This window comes from Myotis nattereri (assembly GCF_964212035.1).
Source record: "Myotis nattereri genome assembly, chromosome: 3".
Taxonomy (NCBI): domain Eukaryota; kingdom Metazoa; phylum Chordata; class Mammalia; order Chiroptera; family Vespertilionidae; genus Myotis; species Myotis nattereri.
Genome location: NC_138077.1, coordinates 146,054,673 through 146,079,168, shown reverse-complemented (window position 1 = coordinate 146,079,168; position 24,496 = coordinate 146,054,673). Strand labels below are relative to the sequence as shown.

Below are 24,496 nucleotides of genomic sequence, written 5' to 3'. Positions count from 1 at the left end.
AAAGATGTCAGGTTTCCATCATGGACTGGGTTTTTTTGCTAATTTCCTTGGTATGATAATTCTTATGGTAACTTGCATGGAAATACTTGGGAATATTTGACCCCTAAGAAAAAAATTTAAAAACCATTAAGTAAGAAAACAATCTTATAAGCTGGTTATACCCTTTTCTTTACCATATATGTTCAAGCCAAATAAAAGTGAGGCATGACATTGCACAGTGCTAAACTGCTGCCTTCCCTGTCTAGGCAGAGGCCCATATGCTGCCCCTGTGCTCCCCGTGTTATAATCTGTCAACTCTTATTCAAGAGGATTTTTTGTCTTCCAATCAGGCAAAGCAGATCATCTGTAGGTATGGCCTTTCTGGATTCTGGAAAAGTAAAAACTTATACTCCACCCTAAGGGTACCTTCCTAAAGAAGGGCCTCCACCGAGGCTGAATTTTCCTTGTTAAATTTTCTACTTCCAGAAGAAGCTCCTTTAGCAGTTAGTTGTGATTCAAAGGTTCTGGCCACTAGGTGTGTCCTTATGCAACTTTGCCGGGAGCTGGTCCATGCTTGCTGTTTCAAGGGACCTGGCATATATGGCATACTGTTCTTAATATGTTTGCTCACCTTCTAGGCACTATGTGTTTTAACCAAGGTCTCTGAGAAAGGTTGTTTCCCCAGGTAGGGATTTTCCCCTGAAGTTAGGGAGGGAATAAAACCTCTTAACTAAGTGCCAGGTGGGTAATTAATCACTTTAACTACGAACAATCATGCTTAAACTACATAATCCTTACTCCCTGGAATGGAGATAAGAAACGCCCTAACCTTTGAAATAGAGATTGATAGGATTGGAATCAACTGGTATAAATACAGATGTAAGAAGACAGAACGAAGAGAGACAGAAATTGGCACAGAACCTACACAGAACGTTCTCTAGAGACAGAAGAACTTCGCTGGAGAGAACATGGCAAAAGATCCTGGACAGAAACTGGCCTCAGAACCTAGAGACAGAACCTAGCGAGAGAACATGGCAAAAGATCCTGGACTGAACCTGACTACAGAAATTGGCAAGAGAACCTGACTAGAACCTGGTGACTGAACCTGGCTGGAGAACCTGGACAGAACCTGGCTGGAGAACCTAGCGAGGGAACATGGCTACAGAACCTGGCTGGAGAACCTGGAGAACCTGGCTGGAGAACCTAGCAAGAGACCATGGACACAGAACCTGGCTGGAGATCCTAAACAGAACTTCGCTGGAGATCCAGACCAGAACTTGGCTGGAGATCCTGGCTAGGCTGCTGATCAACTGAACGCTGTCTCCGTGTCATTCCTTCTTCGCCGACTCCGTCCACACATTTGGGGACCTCTGGACCCGCTGGGGTTGGACCCCAGCACAACTTAACCTTCCTGTGCCTACATTACCTATGAAAAGTGAAAAATAAGGAATGCTTATAGCATTGTAAAGGTAAATGATACGCAGCACCTGGTCGGGACAGTGTTGTCTTGGCAGAGGGAAGGGAGGACTGTGGAGTAATGAGGTCAGAATTAACTGGGAAGGGAAACAGGGAACTTCATGTGATGATAGCAATGTTTTATCTTTGTTAAGGATTTGGATAATATAGATCTATTTGTTAAAACTGGTGAATATACAAGTAAAATCTGTGCATTTGATTTTATGTAAATTTTAACTCAAAGAAAAACTATAGGCAGATATTTTACTCTACTTAATGAAATACATGCTGAAATATTTAGGGGAAATTATGCTAATGTTTGCAGTTTACCTTGAAATATATAAAAAAATTTAAGAAACTGATGGATGGATACATGATAAAAATAGAGTAAGTAAGTAGATAAATCAGTGATCACTGTAACATCCTTTCAACTTGGCTGTATGTTTCAAAAATGTTACAATGGTAAAATAGAAAAAATCACCCCCCAGTACAGAGTAAGCATTAGTCAATGAGTGCAAATAACTAGGGTGTCCCCAAAAATGTATACACACTTTACAGCTGGTAGCTCAGTTGATATTTCTTTCTTTTCAGATTTAACCCATTGGAATGAATAATTATTTAAAATGTGTATACATTTTTTGGGGAGACACCCTGTATTTTGTGCTGATAAGGGATGATGAATAGGAGGTCAAATCACTGAATCGACTAGATTTAATCAAAAGAGAAGCAAAATGCTACTTTTCCCATAAACTGTCATTTTAAATGATCATTTATTTAAATTAAAAAAGAAACTAAAAACTCTTTGGCATCTTATCTACAATAATAAAATCAAAATATGCTAATTAGACCAAACGACCTTCTGGACAACCACGCTATGACACCCACTGGCCCCAGGCCAGCCAAGGCAGGTGTGATGCGATTGGTCGGGGGCCCAACCATTGCCCCATGTTCGCCCCACAGAGGGAGGCCCAGGCCACTGGCCGGCAGGGCGACCAATCGGGGGGCTCCACGATCACCCCAAAGAGGGAGGCCCAGGCCACCAACCAGCGGGCTGCGGTGGGTGGGAGGGGCCACCCTCTGCAAGGGAAGCCCAGGTCCCAGGTGCCAGAGGGAAGCCGGTGCTGGCAGCCGGGGGAAGGAAGGCCTATTCTTGAATGAATTTCGTGCATCGGGCCTTTAGTATAAATATAAGTCAATGATTTTCATTTCTTTTATTACTTCCTAAAAAAAGAAACAGATTAAGAACACATATGATTCAGGTAGCTAAAGTTAATAGACATGACACACAGGGAAACCAGCTATTAGAATAGAGTAGGTAGAAAGAGAGAAGATAAAAAGCAAATACAACTTTAGTGTGTGACGAATCTCCCTCAAATAGTTTCTTATTTCTTGAATACCTCTAATGATACACTATTAAAAATGAATACAACTTCCTACACATTATCCAAAAGGTGCTGTTAACAGATTTTAATGCTAAAAATGCTTTATTTTGTCAAGTCTAATGAGGGGACATCAAATTATCAGATGGTTTTATTTTAAAAAGCTCAGACTAAAATCATGACTTATAGGTAGAGGCAACTGAACAAGATACCCAAATAAATATATGTTGAGCTCAAGAAGGTTAGTTGGCTTAGGGCTTCCAACTTATCTACCTACCAGGTCTAAGCAGTGCTTGCAGCAAGAGAGCAAAGGTACAATAGAAAAGGAAAGGGAAGCTGGATGTGGGGTGGTAAGGGCTCTTGGGAATGAACTTCAGGTTTCAGAATAATTGTTGGCACTTCCTCCAGCCTCTGTGGCTGGGTAAGAGATGAAATATTGGCTTAAGTGGATATTGACATGAAAATCTGAAACACTTCTTATATATTGTTAATATACTCACAGTTTCTTTTTCAAAAAATTCACTTACTTGATTGTCATTTTCATTATCTTTGATAACCAAATACCTCAATAAGTTTAATGAGGCCATTATCCTGTTAATTAAAAATATGTGTTACAGTACAGTTTTATAAAATCAACAGCAATTTCAATGAAAAAGTAAGCTAAAACTCTGGCTATATTCTTATAATTATGCTTGTCATTGAAAGCACAATTTACCCTTGAACAATGCAGGAGCTCGGGGTGCCAAACTTTGCACACTTGAAAATCTGTGTATAACTATGTATTCCCTTCATCATAGTTTTTGGAGTAGTAATAGCTCATTACTCTTGTTCTCCAAGTTCAAAAAATATAGCTGTGAAAAATACTAATCTTTCCCCCCCCCAAGGAAGCCTTATTAACCTTAATATCTGAGAGTATCACCTGTTGCTTCCTGAATTTTAAGGTTCCATTTATAACCATTTCTCTATATCCATGTGAGTATAATGAAAGTGACATTACATGGTCTATATGAAAAACATGATGTCCTAGAAAACAAAACAATAAAACCTAAACACATACGCTTTGTATAAGTTGTACACATATGCTTTGTAGTTGTAAATGTCTATTAGCTGTACTGGAATGCTGGGTACGTTGAAGGCACAAAATTATACTGTTGGTTACACTTCTGGAAAGAAGGGTTGTTTCGTTTTTTTAGCAAGGATGCATGACCTTTATTTTTAAAAGTTGTATTAAGTTTATTAAACAAATTTGAATAAATAAAAAGTGGAAAAAAGAGTTTTTAATTTGGTTTTACATAATACCTAATTACTTAAATATGAAAATCTTTATGTGCTTTTAGGAATTAACCATAGATAACATAAAATCATAGGAAGATATGGCTTATTACTTCTCAATTTACTATGTGAACCTTAGTAGTCATCACCTCACCTATCTGAGTTTTGCAGTAGATCTGTTTCAGCACCCTCTGGGAGAAAGAGTACCAAATCTAGAAGGGAAATTAGCTGTGGTCCTGTAAACCATTTGTTGTTATGTGTTCTCTGTAAAGCAAAAGAAAAACTGAAAAAGGCTTTAGCAGCTTGATAAATGTGCTTTCTAATACCTTGATACTACAAAAATAAACTATTACACATTTAAAATATATACTTTTTAACTTTAATTTCCATTCTGTCATTTACTATTTCCAGACATCTGGAACAAACTCTGCCAGTTTGTGAACACTGGTGCATTCTTTTTCTCTTTTATTTATATGGAATCACTGAGTGTCCACAAATAGATGAGAATTCAGTTTCCATTACTATTTCCGAAGTGTATGGCAAAACAAAAAGGAATCATGTTATTAGCACAAAGAACACAATTTAAAATCTATAATCAAGGAAACTTCAAAATTAAGGTTTAAAAAAAAAAAAAAAGAAATAGACTGTTGAACCTCAGAGGGAAGGCAGGGGAGGGTGGGTGGGAAGAGAACTTGTATGCTTATATGTATAACCCATGGACACAGACAATAGGGTGGTGAGAGCCTGGAGTTGTGGGGAGGGAGAGGACGGGAGCGGGCTGGAAGAGGTTAATGGGGGGAAAAGGAGGACCTATGTAATACTTTCAACAATAAATATTAAAAGAAAAAAAAGAAATAGTAGAAATGAGAAAAAATATATACCCTAATACTAGAAAGAGAAAAAAATCCATAGGACGAAATCCATATTAATGTATTCCACACAAAAAATACATCCTACAAAAGAAAATAAACTGATAATTGATACCTTAGCTATGCTTTTACCTTTAATGACATGTCAATTTGATTTTTGATATTCTGAATAATGAAGGCCTCCACACCTGAGTGATTACTTGTATTCAATAAGCACCTTGAAAACAAAATTACAATGCATTTGAAATTATCCTGGATTGCATTATAATGATGACACAAGTTTTACAAATTCAAATGGGCCATGTATTATTTCTAAGAATACAAAAACCATTGAAGACAATTGGCAAGATGATTAACCAATTACAAACTCACCTATAATAGTTATTTCTCTGACTAGCAAATTCTATTTGAACTGGATCTTTCCAACAAGAAATTTCTATCAAATCAAATTTGAATCTTTTTATGCATTTAGTTGCAATGATTTAATACGGGAAGAATGGGAACTAGTATGATCACCTAAAATCTCCCCAATTATTCCCTGTGAAAGTACACACTACTCTAGTTAGACTAATTAGTTGCAAAGAAAATAATTCAATCTGACTAGCTTAAGGAAAAAGGGGGGTTTCTTGGTAGGAATACAGGTATGATCTATGCATAAAGAGATTTCATAAACCTTCTCTGACTCTATCAATAGAAATGAAGAAAAGATAGACTTAAGAATGTTAGTTCTGGCCAATTCCAAAGAAGACTTCTTAGCACTTTATCAATGCCCAAATCTATTTTCAACTTAACTAATTTTTATTACATAGGTGTTAACAAAATAAGATCTGCAGGCCAAATTCAACGTGCTGTCCGTTTTATTAGAACATACCTACCCTCGATACAAAGACAAAATTGAGCAGTTAAAATAGAGACTGGCCCATAAAGCTTATATTTACTATTTGGCCTTCTACAGAAAGTTGACTCTTTTTCCTTTTCCTTTTTTTTTTTAAGAGAGAGAGAGGGAAACATCGCTGAGAGATACATCGATTAGCTGTCTCCCATACACAGTCTGGGGATCGAACCCGCCACCTTTTGGTGCATGTGATGATGCTCCAACCAACTGAGCCACACCAGCCAGGGCAAAGTTGGTTCTTCTTTAACTCAGATGGTTACTTTTACCCTCAAATAACACTATTAATAAGCTCTACTATTAACTTAAAATGAATAGCCTGTCAATGACTCTTGAGCCATTAATTTCAACTGTGAATAATGGAAATTATTGACACATGCAGGAGCTTTATCAATTTGTTTAATCTTTTAAGTCCTTTTTAATTTTAGAGTAATTTAATTAACTGAATAAAATATATATTATTCATGTAATATATATGTATGTACATATACTAGTATATGTATCCATAATTTTTTTTTAAATATATTTTATTGATTTTTTACAGAGAGGAAGGGAAAGAGATAGAGAGTTAGAAACATCGATGAGAGAGAAACATCGATCAGCTGCCTCCTGCACATCTCCTACTGGGGATGTGCCCACAACCCAGGTACATGCCCTTGACCGGAATCGAACCTGGGACCTTTCAGTCTGCAGGCCGATGCTCTATCCACTGAGCCAAACCGGTTCTGGCTGTATCCATAATTTTTAATTAAACCCTTCTCTATCCATCACAGATAAGAGAATTATTATAATACTAGAGGCCCAGTGCACGGATTCATGCACATTGAAAGAAAATTAATTAGAAGGTGACTGGTGGGGCAGGACTGGGCAAGATGGGCCAGACATGCCCTGGAGCCAACCTCCTGTGGTCCCTCAGCCTGGCCTGCAGGGATCAGGATGAAACTGGCAGTCCGACATCCCCCAAGGGGCCCCAGAATGTAAGAGGGCACTCTGCAAAGTTGCTGTCGCTCAGCAGCTCCTGCATTGAGCGTCTGCCCCTGGTCGTCAGTGCGTGTCATACCTACTGGCTGGTTGGCCGGTCCCTTAGCCTTTTATATATATAGATAGGTGGCTTCCAAGTAGAGTTGAATTACATTTAAAAAATACTAAAATACTATAGCCTGGATTAAATGGCATTAATTTGACTTTTAATCAACCATACACTTCACAATTAACCATTCTTGATACATACCTAAATAATGTATATTTGCCTTGAGAATCCAACTTGTTAATATACAGCTGAAGCATAGCTAAACCCTTTTTCCTCTAAAATGGAAGAAATAATATTGTTGCATAAGCTGAATAAAGATTAAATTGTTTATTAAAATTGCTTATTGTAACTATTTAGTTCTAAAACATTTACATACCAATGTCTCATCAGGGCAAAGCGTCATTACTTTGACTAGGCCCTGAAAATAAAAAAATAAAAATTAATTCATATGTGAATAGATTACATTGACAGCAAAGAAACAACTATATCATCAATGGTAGATACTAAAAATTCAGAAAAGTGAGAGTAGGAGATTTAAAAATGAAGTGAATTTCTCCCCAAGCCTATCATCCTATTGTTATATCTATAGGAAACTAACTATAATCCATTTGGTTAAGTGAAATTGAGTGTGGTGTTGCAAAGTTGTAAATTTATTTTTATTTTTCATTTTTTAATATATTTTATTGATTTTTTACAGAGAGGAAGGGAGAGAGATAGAGTCAGAAACATCAATGAGAGAGAAACATCGATCAGCTGCCTCCTGCACATCTCCCACCGGGGATATGCCCGCAACCCAGGTCCATGCCCTTGACCGGAATCGAACCCGGGACCCTTCAGTCCGCAGGCCGACGCTCTATCCACTGAGCCAAACCGGTTTCGGCAACAAAGTTGTAAATTTAGAAGCGAATGCTAATTTTCAATTATGAGTTGAGTAGCCAAAAAATGATATCAAACATGCAGAAATATAATCCATTATTAAAAATTTTTAGGCTTAATATACTAACAAAAGCCATGGTTTGCTTTTTAAATAGTGGAAGAACAAGTCTCTACATCAATATCTAAGGACCTACTTGTTATGATAACAAACAGTACTAGGCAAAATTTATCACAGGAGGGAAAATAAAACGTCTTTCTAGTAAGCAGTCAATGTATGCCTTGAAGTCTTGAGGACCTCAGTTATTATAAAAGTAAAGGAGCTTCACTTTCCAAGGTCCCTAAAAAAACAAAGTGTTCACGAAGAAAGTATGTTTTTCCACTAGATACTAATGCTGTCAACTATGGTAGCCACTAGCCACATAGAAGTCATTTACATTTAAATTAATTTAAATTACATTAAAATTCAGTTCCTTAGTCATACTAGCAACATTTCAAGTGTTCAATGAGGCTAGTGGCTTTCATACTGTACCACACAGATAATAGAACACTTTCATCATAACAGAAAGTTCTATTGGACAGCACGGCACTAAAGTTTTCAAAGGATATTGGAAAGAAGGTGGGAGAGGAATCTGAAAAGATCTTTAATTAAATTTAGAATAGGGAAGGGGTTATTTTTAAGATTAGAATCCACATTTCACTTACCTGAGGAACAGTAAGAAAACTCTTGATTTCTAAGTACTGGTGAAGTAGACTATTGTCTTCCATTCTCAACAAACTATTCTCCAACAGATCCTATATTAAAATATATGCATACATACACATATAGTAAAGTCAACAGCTCTATTTGTTGGCGTGACTATGTAATTAAATTATGATGGGTGCAAACAAATCTTACCAGTCCTTTGGAGAAAACAGACTCTTCTGTTCTGGAAGAGAATATTAAAATTTACTGACATGACTTTCTACATTTCTTTAGAATGATTCTTCATTTTAGGAAAAATAAACCAAAAATTGAAATTTAAAGACTTAATTATCTCAGGCTCTCAGTTCTTATTCGAACCCTGCAAGGAGTTAGAAGTTATGTTTTTGGCTTAATGACTAAACAGTTTGGAAATCTTAAGATTCAAATCTTAAGTTCATACATACAGGGTGTCCCTCCCAAAATTTAATGTGACTCTCTTACATTTTGAAAATTGAATGTATTTTAATAAACACTGCTTTTATAATTACTCAAAGAGTTATATACATTTTGGGGGGGGGCACCCTGTATTCTCATTGTATGAATATAACAGAAACTAAGTGAAAAGAACATAAAATCTTTTAAGACATAGATTTAGAGTTAATAACCACTTGTGCCAGGAGACCCTTGGAAAGTCCTGCCTTATAGGCCGAGGCTTTGGTTATTTGCCATGTTACAAATTTCCCTTCTGGGAAGAGACGGGATTGATAAACTGTCACTACTATTCCAGGAGGATAGTACTGAAAGGCCCTGACTGATCTCAAGAGATAATTTAAACTTGTTATAGGAAAAGAAAACAAAGCATAGAGTTTTGCGAAATTCTTAAATACCTGTTACTTCATAATTTTTTAAAGAGAAAGTCTTGCTCCTTAGCATCTCAAATGAAAAAAAGTTGTTGAATGATATCACTGTCAATAATCTAAGTTTTAACAGGTGGACTCAAGACACCTCCTTCCTTTTGATGCAGTTCAGATTGTATCCATGAAGCAAAACCATGGATTAACTGCTTTTATTGACTATTCCTCCTTAGATAGAGAAGGCTACAGTAGAATAAAGGTGTTTTAATTAGCCAACTTTTGAAATAAGGGAAGAAACTTCAGAAGCAGAAGATTGGAAATCCCCTTTTATGACAATATTTTTATATTATCCTGGGTTTAAAATGAAAGAGATTTTGATGTAAAACTTTTTTGACTCATTTCTGTCTCTGTTGTGCATATCTGCTTCATTGTTTTATAAAATAACCAATTAATTAAAGTTTGGCAAAGAGAAGGTAGTCTCCCCTGATCTTGACAAGGACTATTTTAGTACCACTACTTAATTTTGAGATGCCATGCATATGATCTTACCTTTGCAGAAAGACTTCAATATGCCCCATATTAAATTGCAAAAGGTACGATGGGCTAAAATAGGGAAGAAAAAAGAATACACACATGAATGTGCATGTGTTTTTTAGAAATTTTACATATATACTGCTATTTAGACATAAGGGTTTTAAAAAAAAAATTTGGGGTAGGAATGGGCAAGGGCAGAGCAGGAACTCCCTACCCTGGAGGGAAATCAAATTAAAGTGAGGTCATTAGTGTGAGTCCTAATCCAATATGACTGGTGTCCTTATAAAAAAGGGAAATGTGGAGGGACATGAATACAGGGAGAGTGCCATATGAACACAAAGGCAAGGGAGTAATGCATCTATCTAAAGCCAAGGAACATCAAAGATCGCCAGCAAACCATAAAAGCTATGTGAGAGGCGTGGGACAGATTCTCCCTCAAAACGCCCAGAAGAAACCAATTCTGCTCTTGACCTTCAACTTCTAGCCCCCAGAACGGTGAAATAAATGTCAGTAATTTTAAGATATCCAGTTTGTGGTACTTTGTTATGGTAGCCCTAGCAAATTAATACACATACATAAGCCATTTTGGTGGTACAGTGTGATTGAGAGTATAGGCTCTGGGGTCAGACAGAACTGTTTGAATTCTACCTTTCCCTCTATGGTATTGGGTAGTATCTTAGCATGTTTAATTAAGCCTGTTATTTTCATCTATGAAATGAATAATGCTCTATTTCATTGTGTTACTATACAGATTAGGTAACGTATATAAAGCTGTTAGCACCATGTTTAATACATGGTGAACATGCAAGTGGTAGCCGTTATTGTAATATTTACATACAAATAAATCTGGGGTATAGCAATACATAAATATATAAATGTACACAAAGGAATACACCCAAGGCATGTAAGGCATATATATAATCCTTATTATGGAGTTTAATGTCTAAAAGGTATATTATAAAACTAGTGTCCCGGTGCATGGATTTGTGCACATTGAAAGGAAATTAATTAGAAGAAATATTTTAATATCACTATTCGCCCTTTCTCTGTAATAGACGTGTCAACCAAATTCACGATCGACAATGACAGATCAAAACACACACGTGCGATTGGTGCCAGTGAGAGCTTTATATGTATCACGCATGCGCGAATCAACTTAACTTTTTATAGATACAGAATAAACTTGCTTAATCAGACCTGCTTTCTGATTTAGCTAAACTTTTCAAGCCCAATGAATCACCCCAACTTCTCTTTCAGGTAATTGTTAGCAACACAGCAGTAAATATTAACACGATTATTACTGCAGATCACACAGGGAGAACAAAGGGTAAAATATTAAAATATATATATATTAATTATTGATTTTTTTTTTTTACAGCAAGGAAGGGAGAGGGATAGAGAATTAGAAACATCAATGAGAGAGGAACATCGATCAGCTGCCTCCTGCACACCCCCGACTGGGGATATGCCCGCAACCAAGGTACATGCCCTTGACTGGATTCGAATCTGGGACCCTTCGGTCCGCAGGCTGACGCTCTATCCACTGAGCCCAACCCGTCAGGGCAAAGGGTAAAATATTTAACTGCAGCAGTGTTTGACTGTATTCTGTGCAGTGAGAAAACCTAGTCGTTTTCAAGTTCCACCATTTCTTACTTCTTTTCAGTCGGGTCAAGTTTCTAAACTTTCTAAATCTCCATTTTCCAGCTAATGAAAAGAAAATAGGATTCCACCAAGTCTCCTACTGACCTACTCCAGTACTTCCGTGAGGATCAAATGAGATGAGGCACGTGAAAACGCTTCACAAAACATTTGGTTAAACTGTAAAATGTTTGCACCTGATTTTAAAGCAAGTCGGGTTCCTGGGCTGAAGAAACTCCAAGGAAGCTAGTTGCTAGGGAGAGGAAGTGGGTGTTGCTATGTGATGTCATTACCCAGTGCCCACAGCGACCATTTCTGGGCTGGGTGGGGGCCGCATTTTGCACCATGGGGTCCTGGCAGCGTTGGCTGCGATTCAGTGGAATATTACTCGGGGTGGTGATGGGGTCTGTGTCCCACTTGGGGGAAGCTGAATGTTGGTTTGTTGGCGCCAGGTCCATGGTGCCATTTTTTTAAAATGGCCAGTGTGCATCATGGCAGCTCCTGCGTTGAGAGTCTGCCCCCTGGTGGTCAGTGCCAGTCATGGCTACTGGTCAGATGGATGGATACAGCCTTTTATATATATATTAGAAGCCCAGTGCACAAAAATTTGTGCACTTGTGTGGGGGGGGTCCCTCAGCCCGGCCTGTGCCCTCTTGCAGTCTGGGACCCCTCTGGGGATGTCCACCTGCTGGCTTAGGCCCGCTCCCCGGGGGATCAGGCCTAAGCTGGCAGTCAGACATCCCTCTGGCAGCCCGGGAGCCCTCGGGGGATGTCCACTTGCCAGCAGGGAGCAGGCCTAAGCTGCAGTCGGACATCCTTAGCGCTGCTGAGGAGGCAGGAGAGGCTCCCACCACTACCACTGTGCTGGCAGCCGTCAGCCTGGCTTGTGGCTGAGCAGAGCTCCCCCTGTGGGAGTGCACTGACCACCAGGGGGCAGCTCCTGCATTGAGCGTCTGCCCCCTGGTGGTCAAGTGTGTGTCATAGTGACCAGTGATTCCCAGTCGCTCTGCTGTTAGGGTCAATTTGCATATTACCCTTTTATTATATAGGATAGAGGCCTGGTGGACAGGTGGGGGCCCGCTGGTTTACCCTAGAGGGTGTCCCGGATCAGGATGGGGGTCCCGTTGGGGTGCCTGGCCAGCCTGGGTGAGGGGTTGAGGGCCGTTTTCAGGCTGGCCACACCCCCTTCAAAGTGGTGGTCCCCACTGTGGTGCCTGGCCAGCCTGGGTGAGGGGCTGATGGCCGTTTTCAGGCTGGCCACACCCCCTTCAAAGTGGTGGTCCCCACTGGGGTACCTGGCCAGCCTGGGTGAGGGGCTGAGGGCCGTTTTCAGGCTGCCCACAGCCCCTTCAGGCTGGGAGAGTCCCGCTGGGGTGCCTGGCCAGCCTGGGTGAGAGGCTGATGGCCGTTTTCAGGCTGGCCACGGCCCCCAGCGACCCAAGCTCCCAGCCTCTCCTTTTTTTCTGGGATTTATTTATCTTCTATAATTGAAACTTTGTAGCCTTGAGCGTAGCCCAGGGCCGGCCAGGGCAGGTGGAAAGCTTGGCTTCCTCCATACCCGGGGGCAACCCAAGCCTCCTGCTCACTCCAGCTCGGTGGCTGCCGCCATCTTAGCTGGGTTAATTTGCATACTCACTCCTGACTGTCTTGTGAGTGTGGCTTGTGGGTGTGGCTTGATCATAGTGGAGGGATGGTTAATTTGCATGTTTCTCTTTTATTATATAGGAAGGATAGATAATATATTTATTTAAAAAATAATTTTGATTAAATTTATGGGAAAAGAAGGAGGTCAACTTAATTATAATAGGAAGATTCAACCTAAATAGAGTGGTAAAAGAAGGCTTTCCTCAGAAAGTGACATTTAAGGATAAAAATGGTCCTGAGCATACACAAAGGCCCTACAGCAGGAAGGTTCATGACACATGCGAACAATAAACCAGAAGGTCTGTTACTGGAGCGCAGTAAACAAGAAGTTGCTGGGGGATGAACCAGGACAATCGAGCAGGAGATCATGCAGAAGCCTGTCTCATGTGAAGGCATTTACTAGTAGACCTTATTCGTAGAGCAGTAAGAAGCCACTGTAGGGCTTTCTTCAGGGTACTGATAAACACCCACTCAGGATTACATCAGTAATCCAGTGAGAAGATGCTGCTGATTTAGACTCACCCAGGGGTAACTGGCTAGTTCCCTCCCTTATAGTCCAGGGTGGTCCCAACAGCTTCAAAACCACGCCCAATTTAACACTTACTCACTCTTGTCCCTGTCAGTCCCTTATGTCTATTTCAACACCACCCCCACCCCCTTTTCACTACCTGACTACTGGCTTTAACAGATTATAGACAGTATTACTTAAAATAAAGAGAGCTTTTGTTTCTACTTCATTTAAAATATATTAGTACACTAATAAACATATATTGGACATTAGATAAATGATGATATTCCCTTTAGAATACATGAATAAACCAAACACAACCTCCTACCTTAAGACCATTGGCAGCTGATCAATGCTGATGCCCTGTACAAATACTAGATATGCCAGGGAAGCCAGAGAGTCTGCTAACTGTTTGTCTTCTTCTTCTTCAAATTCAAGATAATCCCAAGTCTTCTTTTTCTTTCCATGATTAAAAATCATTTTGGGGAAAGGGTACCCAATTGCTGATAAAAAACCCTGTGAAAAGGATAAAAAAGGAAGCTATAGTAAACAGACTCTAGGGTGCTCCTCCATATTCACCTGCTGTATAATCCCTCCCCCTTGAGTTGCTTTTAACCAAAAGAACATGGCATGCCTCCCCGTGATTAGTTTATGTTATATGGCAGAAGTGAAGGAATTTTTGCAGATGCAATTAAGGCCCCCAGTCCATTGATTTTGAGGTGCTGAAAAGGGAGACTATTCTTGTGGGCATGACTTAATCAGCTAGAAGGTTTAAAAACAGTCCAGGCTCTCCTTGAGTCAGAAACCCACCACTGCTGGCTTTAAAGAACTAAGCTGCTATGTTATGAGAGGGCCTATGGAGAAGGCTGTGTGACTAGGAACTACTGGCAGCCGCTAGGGCTGGAAGTGATCCCTGGCCAATAGCCAGCAAGAAAATGGGGGCCTCAATCCTATAGTTTCAAGAAAGTAAATTTTGCCAACAATCTGAAAGAACTGAGCAGGAAGATGAAAAAGTTCTGGAGACGGATGGTGGTGATGGTTGCACAGCAATGTGAATCTACTTAATGCCACAAAACTGTATACCCAAAAATAGTTAAAACAGTAATTTTATGTTATGTATATTTTATCACAATTTTTTAAGTGCTTCAGAGATTTTTGCAAACAATCTGGAAATGTGAGACATACAACTATCATAAAACGACAATTAATGACTCAGATGAATACTCTAGAACCACTGACCACTGTCTACCTAGATAGAGTGAGCAAGAGGAATACTGCTCAGTGGCAGCAAAGGTTGAGGAAACATTGCTGATTATTTCAGGTTCCAAGGGCTCTTGTGTCATAAGAGAAAGAGAAGCATTTCTGCATGAGTGGCTAGGATTACAGTTTTATGTTATTATTATTATTATTATTATTATTATTATTATTGAGGGAAAGATAGAGAAAAAGAGACTCAGAAAGTATAAGGTCACTCCTATGCCTCTTATACTATTTCTACTTTTGATATACCAGAAAGCAGCCGACCTTCAGAATCTACCACTTACTAGCCGTGAGACACTGGGTGAGTTACCTAACCTATTTCCTTATCTAGAAAATGACATAATACCCATGTCAAATATTTACTAAGAAGCTCCACCAAAGAAAGTTAAGGTCACAATAAATTATTAATAGAAGTCAAAAGGGAATGACAAAAACAGCTAAATCAGAAGTGGTCCTTGGCCACGTATTCACCTATTTATTCAATAAATGCTTGAGTACCAGACATGGGACCAGACATAGTTGGGAATTATAAAGCCAAATAAATATTTTCCAGCCTTCAGGGAGTTAAAATCTGCTGATCCCAGATGGCTCTATAAGTCATTACAAAACACAAAAAGGAAGCATGGAAAATCATCCTCTGTCATATAGTCTATTATTCAGCTACCAGATGCTAAATATGTATATACTAGAGGCCCAGTGCACGAATTTGTGCATGGGTAGGGTCCGGCTGGCCTGGCCCCAATTAGCGGATCAGAGCCGGACCTGTCTGGAGGAGAAGATGGCAGGAGGTTGGCCAGCTGGCTGCCCCGATCGGGGCCCAATCAGGACCGAGTCAGCTGGGGGGAGGGGCCACAGGCAACTGACCAGCGGGCCCCTACCCTGAATAGGTTAGGGGGGCCCATCGGGGGTCAGTGTCTGGGGGGGTGGGGCTGCAGGAGGTTGGTCAGCCGGCCCTGCCCCCTATTGGGGGGCAATAAGGAGCGTGGCCAGTCATGGGGAAGGGCCATGGGGGGGGGGGGGCGGTTGGCTGGCTGCCCCACCCTCGATCGGGTTGGAGAGGCTGATCAGGGACAGGGCCATCCAGAGGGGCAACAGAGAGGCCGTGGGAGGTTGGCCGGCTGGCCCCACCCCCTGATTGGGCTGGTTCGCTGGCCACAGTGGGTGTCATAGTGACGGGTCGTTCTGGTCATTATGGAGTTCTGGTCACTGGCTTTTTTTATATATAGATACTAGAGGCCTGATGCACAAAATTCGGGCACGGGTAGTGTCCCTAGGCCTGGCTGGCGATCAGGGCCTTCTGGCTGCCAGCTGGGGCTTTCCTTCATTCTGCACCGCCCCCTGGTGGTCAGCGCCCATCATGGCAAGCGATCGAACTCCCGGTCTCCCAGTCAAACTCCTGAGGGGACACTCTGCATATTAGCCTTTTATATATATAGGTAGATACTGCTGTATTGATTTTCAAAGCCATACTTTCTTGTTATAGCTATAACACAAAAAGTTTCCTATGTTCAGATTTCAAATGTCCTCCAAATCATGAAGCTCCATTTCTTCATTCAGCCGATGCTACACGTGGTTTTCCCTAGAGTATGGTTAGCCTCTTTGAAAATCATCATATGTGACCAGATTCTATGTGCTGCTCTGGATATTGGGGGTCCACCTGTGTCCAAATCAGGGCCTTCACTACCTATCCACACACTGTCTGACAGTCTTTCTCATCCCAGGACATACCTGCCATCTACAATTTTTCATGTCAGCTTCTGAAATTTCAGAAATGTTCCTATGCCACAGTCCTTGGGACATTCAAGCAGTTCTATATCAAAATAACTTGTGCCATGAGCCCTAGCTGGTTTTGCTCAGTGAATAGAGCATTGGCCTGCAGACTGAAGTGTCCCAGGTTCAATTCCTGGTCAAGGGCACTTGCCCAGGTTGCGGGCTCGATCCCCAGTAGGGGGTGTGCAGGAGGCAGCCGATCAATGATTCTCTCTCATCATTGATGTTTCTATCGCTCTCTCCCTCTCCTCTCATCTCTTAAATCAATAAAAATATATTTTAAAAAAATTTGTACCAAAGGAGGGATGGCTGAGACCATCAACCTCAGGCATGCCACACTTAGCTGAGCATAGAACAGAAGGTACCTCCTCACTTCATCTCTTATCCTGACTTCACCTTCTTTCCACTGTGATCTGAGGAACTCTCCCACACCCCTCAACCTCTGCACAGGATGCTTGCTCTCTCTCACTGATTTAATTGAACCTGACTGATCTTTGGTGGGAGCTGCTCATACCTTACATCACACAGCTATGAAGGTAGCAATGGAGAAGGGTGGTATGGGTAAACGCTTAGTATTATTTTGGTTTCTCCAGTACTCTCAAGGAAAAGCATATTTTCCCTCTGAGGCAGATACCATACTGCCCTTTATCTGTCCTTATCTCTGTCACATGCTGACTTCCTGGTCATTTCTCAACATTTATTGGAAATTTTGGTACCTGCTCACAATCTTTCTCTATCCAATTCCTGCTAGGATTCTGGGAAAGTTGAATGTTCATGCAGATAACTCTTCTAATAGGCCAGCCTCATGGTTCTTGATTTCTAAATTTAGTGACCTTAACTTCTAATCCATTTGGGCACCTAAATCCATCCTGACACCCACAGCAACCATTTCCGGTCTGGGCTGGGGGCTGTATTTTGCACTATGGGGTCTTGGCCGCGTAGGCTGCAATTTGGTGGGGTATCGCTCGGGGTGGTGGCGGGGTGTGTGTCCCACTTGGGGGAAGCTGAGTGTTGGTTTGTTGGGGCCAGGTCCATGGTGCTGTTTATTTTTAAATGGCCAGTGTGCGTCATGGCAGCTCCTGATTTGAAAGTTTGCCCCCTGGTGGTCAGTGTGCATTCCCTGGTTGGAGGGAAGGATGGACACTTAGCCTTTTATACATATAGACTAGTGGCCCAGTGCACGGAATTCATGCACCTGGGGGGGGGGGGGCGGTTCCCTCAGCCAAGCCTGCACCCTCTCCAATCAGGGACCCTTGTGGGATCGGGCCTAAACCGGTGGTCAGACATCCATCTCACAATCTGGGACCGCTGGCTCCTAACCAGTCACCTGCCTGCCTGCCTGATCACCCCTAACTGCCTCTTCCTGCTGGCGTGATTGCCCCTAACCCCTCTGCCTGCCTGCCTGATTGCCCCTACCCTCTCTGCCTGCCTGATCGCCCCTAACTGCCCTCTCCTGCTGGCCTGATTGTCCCTAACTGCCTCTGCCTGCCTGATCACCCCCAACTGCTCTCCCCTGCCAACCTGATCTCACCCCCAACTGCTCTGCCCTACTGGCCTGATCACCCCTAACTGCCTTTGCCTCGGCCCTTACCACCATGGCTTTGTCCAGAAGGAAGTCGGACATCTGGAAAATGGCCTGTTGACCCAGTTTAATTAGCATATTACCCTTTTATTAGTATAGATATCCAATGGATGCTCTTCAACTCTTACTTCACAGGCTCCTTCTGTGCACTTAACAGTATCAAGTACTTTTTTCCCGAAATCCTGCTACCCCAGTTTCTGTAATATTTCTATCACCTTTTCCACTCTCCTTCCTTGGTCCCTTTCATGGTCTCATCTTAGCTGGTACTCTGCAGGGTTCAGTCCTGAACCCTTTTCTCTTTTTCACAATGATTTACCCCTTTAGGTGATCTCATCTATTCTTTAAAAAAAATTTTTAATAATGTATTTATTTAATGTAATATGTTCTTTTTTTAAAATCTCATCTACTCTTAATAAAAATTTACTCCTTAAAAATCTGCTCTCTCTGGGAATCAGATATAGATTAAGAAATTATTATTAATCTTGTTAGGTGTCATAACAACACTGGTTATGTTTTTTAAAAAGTTCTTGCCAATTAGAGACACATACTTAAAGACCCATGGATAAATTATATACCTAGGACTTGCTATAAAATACTACAACAAAATAAAGAGAGAAGATAAAACAAGATTGGCAAGATGTTTGAGAATAATTGTTAAAAGCTGGATGATGGGTATGTGAGGGTACTTTATACTGTTCTCTCTAATTTCTGAATTTTTTTTATAATTTCTTTAATTAAAAAAAATGTTTTTAAAGCACAAAATTCTCTTGGATCCTTGCTCTGTATTTTCTATTTCAATTATTGTCAGCTTCACCTGCCCCGTTTCCCAAGCAAAAATCTTACCATGACTCAACCTTTTTACTATTCTTCTAAATTGAATCACTGACCAAATTTTATTTATTTTACCTACTCTTAGGTTCTCAAATTTGCCTGCTCTTGTTCATCTCCACCATTTCCATACTCAGGCTCTCATCATTCTTACACAACTCCAAATAGACACCTAACTTCCAATCTTATCTCAGTTAAGTCCATCCTCCACTAAAGTGATGAATACAAAACACAATTTAATTACATCATTCCCAGGCTTAATAACCTTTAACTGTTTCCAACTTCCACAGCCATCTCTTAAAATTGGGTACATATATATATGAGGGTTTTTATACCGCATCCAGGAGATTACACTGTACTCTAGCATGGGCAACAATGAAGAGGCTCCATACTCTCATGTGCTCCTGGGAAAATCCCCTCCCCGCCCCCTCCTCACTACTCATAATCTCCTCACTACTATCCTGACACCAGCATTCACCCCACTAAAGGATGCATCCCTATTTATATCAGTCACCAAATCATATCAGTCACCAAATCATTGCTCATCCTCAGAATCTAGTTACCCTAAAATTTTGGCATCTCTTCTTCTGACTTTTTCTCTTAAGCCCTCTCAAATTCCTAAAATTTCAGATATCCTTTAATTATGGCCTGTGGAACTCACTATCATTAGCAAAATTCATTCTTCTATAAATGACCTCTCACCTCCTTTGCTCTAAATGGAATCTAGTTCTCTGAAAACACCTGTTTTCTCTGCAATGCTCTCAAAGGGTTATTTTTTTCATCCACATTCGTTGTGCCACTGAGCCTAAAATCAAAATATCTGTTCTCATTGCTGCTTCTAGACCAGGGGTGGGCAACCCCTGGCACGCGTGCCAAACATGGCACACCAATAACTTTTGCTGGCACGCAAAACCCTCGCTTATAATCTTCCATTTACAATTTTTTTCTTAATAGCGACTTTTTCATTTTCAGATAAATTCAGTGTAGGTGCATCTTAGATAAATAATTTTACATAACAAGTTATCTTAAAGACCAGACATGGATTGATGAGAGAGGGGAAGAGCAATTTCTATGCCTCTGCCTTAACTCTCCCTGCCTTCCTAGATCCGACCAGTGTTTTGGTTTCATCCAGAAACGCTTGTGAATCTTTGTTTTCAGTGATGAATTTTGTTAAGTCTCGTAATAGGAGTAGCCTGACGGATGAAAGTAGTAGCTCGTGCATATCTCTGAAGGTCATGAAATATAAACCTGATGTAAAATCTCTGTCATCAGTGATGCAGCAGCAAAAGTCCTACTGATAATATCAAACGGAGTCATAAAGTTTTCTGTCGGACTATCAGTGTACATGTATACATTAAAAAAAAAATGTATTTTTCATCATCATATACTGTGTTTTTGTCGCGCGAATGAATTTTATTATTTCTTCAAAGTTCTTCACATATGTACACCTTAAGAGATATCAAGTAGGCGTAACATGTTCTCGAAAAATTAGGGTAGGCACGCAGAAGAATTTTGAGTCAGAGATTTTGCTGGTTTTGGCACGCACTCACAAAAAGGTTGCCCACCCCTGTTCTAGACCATTCTCTCTCCTCTCTAAAATTCCCTCAGCTCTGAAACTCACTGTATGTGAATATATCACCTCTACTCTTCTTTGTTGCAGTCACCAGCAGACCCAAACATCACTCCATTAACTGGCTTTCTGACATGGCTTACATGTACAACCAAAGAGCTTCTAACACCCTGAACCTCAGGTACTTTACTTTTTCTAGTCCAGTGATCTTGGTTTCCATCCTAGCCTTACAATACTCACTCCCATGGTCATATCCGGACGTTATTATTAGTAAATAACCTTTCCAAAATATTAATTTCAAGCATCCTGTTGTTTAACCACTGATATTTTCAAGCTCAGTCCTTTTATTAACCTAAGTCCAACATCTTGTGAACTTACAATTTAGTGATCCTATCATCTTTTCACTGTCTCTCACTTTAGTTTGTCCTAGCTTCCCTACTTTGCTTAAATCCTTTGCACACATGCTCAATGTTCTTGCCTCTCCTTGATTTGTACAGCTCAATAGTTCTCAATACCCCGAACTAATTAAATCCAACTTTCCTCCTACACTGCACCTGTATTTGTGCAGATGAACATGGTAAAGAAAATTAACAGCCACAATTAAAGCTCTAACTTGAAATTCATGACTCTATCTCAAGTACATATTTTTCTATAATTCAGATTAGTTCCCTAATACAGAATCCCAGAACATTTTTAAATACTGTTTATGCATAAAGACAAGTTGCTTTTAAAATAAAATTTACTGCCCAGCTGGGTGTGGCTCAGCGGTTGAGTGTCGACCCAGGAACCAAGAGGTCACCGGTTCAATTCCCGGTCAGGGCATATACCAGGGTTGCGGGCTCAATCCCCAGTATGGGGCGTGCAGGAGGCAGCCAATCAATGATTCTCTCTCATCATTGATGTTTCTATCTCTCTCTCCTCCCTTCCTCTCTGAAATCAATAAAAATATATTAAAATAAAATTTACTTATTTCTCTAGTTATTTTGAAAATATTTATCATGAGCCTTAAAAGTGAGGATATTCTTTGGCATAGAAGTTCCACTTCTAGGAATTCATTTTAATAATTAAAGAAATATGTAAAAAAGCCACACCCCCCAAAAAATATGCAAAGATTCTTATCACAGGCTTAGTTACAAAAAGAAAGTTGGACTATTTTATTTCAATATATTTTTATTGATTTCACAGAGGAAAGGGAGAGAAAGAGAGATAGAAACATCAATGATGAGAGAGAATCATCGATCAGCTGCCTCCTGCATGCCCCCTATTGGGGATTGAGCCCATAACCTGGGCATGTGACCTGACTGGGAATCAAACTGTGACCTCTGGGTTCATAGGTCGACACCCAACCACTCAGCCATGCCTGCTGGGCTGGATTATTTTATAATAACGAAAAAAATTTCAAAAATCTACATGTTGTACTACATGGCCCAGGTTAAATACGTTATGCTAAATGCATACCATGGAATACTATTAAACCAACGGGAAAATAATCATAATATGCTAAAAGAAACAAAGTAATTACAAAAGAGTACATACATATGATAGAATTTTTGAAAAAATTATATATTATTTAAGTGTTCATTTGTTTATACTATAAAAACCAAAAAATAGTCTGGAAGGTATTAATCTATATCTATATTAATAAAAGGGTAATATGCTAATTAGACCGGATGTCTTCCAGAATCCTTCCAGACAAAGCCATGGTGGCAGGGGCTAAGGCAGAGGTGGTTAGGGGCAATCAGGCCAGCAGGGGAGAGCAGTCAGGGGCGATCAGGCCAGCCAGGGAGAGCAGTTAGGGATGATCAGGCCAGCAGGGGAGAGCAGCTAGGGGCAATCAGGCTGGCAGGGGAACAGTGAGTGGTATCAGGCAGGCAGGCAGAGGGGTTAGGGGCAACCAGGCAGGCCAGCAGTTGAGCGGTTAGGAGCAGCGGTCCCGGACTGTGAGAGGGATGTCTGACTGCTGGTTTACATCCCCTGAGGAGTCCCAGATTGGAGAGGGTGCAGGCCGAGCTGAGGGACCTCTCATCCCACCCCCCCACCCCCCCGGGCCTCTAGTTATTTATATTTGGGTAATGACATTAATGTTATTTATTTTCTTTTTGTTTACCTGTGTTCCACAAAAAAATACATATTACTAATAAATATATTAACTTACATGCTCAGGTAAGGTACATGAGTATACAGCAGGATGACATTCTAGATTACAGAATATTTTATAACAGATTAATTTAGCTGTACTTACTATTATTTCAGATGCAAAAGACCTTAAAGGATCATTTTCAGCTTCTTCAGACTGCTCAAGGAATTGTGCTGTCAGCAAAGGGCATTTCAAGCTTTTGAAACAACTAAGGTATAAGAAATGGGTAACTATGAATATAACACTTCCTAAGTATAAAATACCTAGTTTGATAAACATATCTAAGTTAATTTAACATGAAAAAATAACATAAGCACCAACAACTCAATGACTTGTCAAACTGGTGATGAAAGATCCTTCTTTCTAGTAACGGGAAGAGCATGAGAACACCAGACTCAATGTGGTAGGATTCAGTTTTGTGTCTGGACCATATCAATGGATACTGAATGTTTGTCTGAGGACCAATGCTAGTCCATGATGTAGTTTTTGTTAGCTCAAGGGAAAATGAGGACAATGTAGTAATGTTTCATAAAGCTGTATTTATTTAAAAAACCAAACTATTCTGTGATATAGCCTTTCCTATTTTTTTAGTTAAGATACCTTTTCTCTCGTGAAATAATGGGTTTCATAAATAGTAAATACATTTTAATGTCCTAACCTGACAGAGTAGAAAGCTAACAGTAGTTTTAGTCTCTTAAATTTTAAAAATAAAATTATTGGTCCATGTAATTCAATAATTTAGTTCAGCACTGTCCAACAGAAATAGAATGCAAGCCTCATATATAACTTAAAATATTTCAGCAGTCAATTAAAAAAATAGTAAGAAACAAGAGAAATTAATTTTAATAATTTATCTCATTAACCAAATATATCTGAAATATTATCATTTCAACATGCTATCAGTATAAAAATTATTGAGGTATTTTAGTATTTTTTTTATAACATGTATTTGAAATCCAAGTGTATTTTACACTTACAGCACATCATAATTTGGACTAGCCATATGTCAAGTGCTTGAAAGCCATATTGAACAGTGCATCATCCTATATAATAAAGAGCTAATATGCAAATGGTCATCACGCCCTCACGCCATAATAGCTCAGACACTCAACACTGGGGAGAGAGGAATAGGGACCAGCCAGGCTGCAGCCCGGGAGAGGGACAAGCCGCCCACCCTGTGGTCCCGGGTGCCAGCGGCTGCACCTGCACCTGCAGCCTGGGAGAGGGACAAGCCACCTGCCCCGTGGCCCCAGGTGCCAGTGCCTGTGGCCTGGGCAAAGCCGCCCACCTGCAGTCCCCTGAGGCTGTGGCCGGGGTGAAGCTGGCCTGGGTCCTGGGTGCCTGCAGCTGGCCAGAGGGAGGGAAGCCCGGGTCCCAGGTGCCTACAACTGGCTGGAGGAGGGAATCCTGGGTCCCAGGTGCAGGGCGAGGCAGAGGCAGTTAGGGGCAATCAGGCCAGCAGAGGAGCAGTTAGGGGAGATCAGGCCGGTAGGGGAGCAGTAGGGCCGATCAGGCAGGTAGACAGAGGTGGTTAGGGGCAATCATGCAGGCAGGCAGAGGGGTTAGAGGCGATCAGGCAGGCAGGCGAGCAGTTAGGAGCCAGTGGTCCCAGAATGCGAGGCAGTCGGGCATCCCCCAAGGGGTCCCAGATTGGAGAGAGTGCAGGCCGGGCTGAGGGACCCTCCGCCACCCCCGTTACTCTGATGAGTAAAAGCAGTTTATAAAATATAAAGCAAA

At 40.8% G+C, this 24,496-nt stretch overlaps 1 protein-coding gene across 1 annotated transcript in view; it reads right to left on the bottom strand.

The window, feature by feature from the left end:
- The window catches only part of GLMN (glomulin, FKBP associated protein), a 44,358-nt gene that overhangs the window by 10,296 nt on the left and 9,566 nt on the right, over positions 1-24,496 (bottom strand). Inside the window, exons 7-16 of the mRNA XM_081087760.1 lie at positions 22,865-22,967; positions 13,941-14,128; positions 9,838-9,891; positions 8,648-8,678; positions 8,455-8,544; positions 7,253-7,294; positions 7,078-7,151; positions 5,087-5,171; positions 4,240-4,349; positions 3,341-3,404 (exon numbers count right to left, since the gene is read on the bottom strand). Coding sequence (XP_080943886.1) covers positions 3,341-3,404; positions 4,240-4,349; positions 5,087-5,171; positions 7,078-7,151; positions 7,253-7,294; positions 8,455-8,544; positions 8,648-8,678; positions 9,838-9,891; positions 13,941-14,128; positions 22,865-22,967 — 841 coding nt within the window. The remainder of the gene's footprint in view (positions 1-3,340; positions 3,405-4,239; positions 4,350-5,086; positions 5,172-7,077; positions 7,152-7,252; positions 7,295-8,454; positions 8,545-8,647; positions 8,679-9,837; positions 9,892-13,940; positions 14,129-22,864; positions 22,968-24,496) is intronic.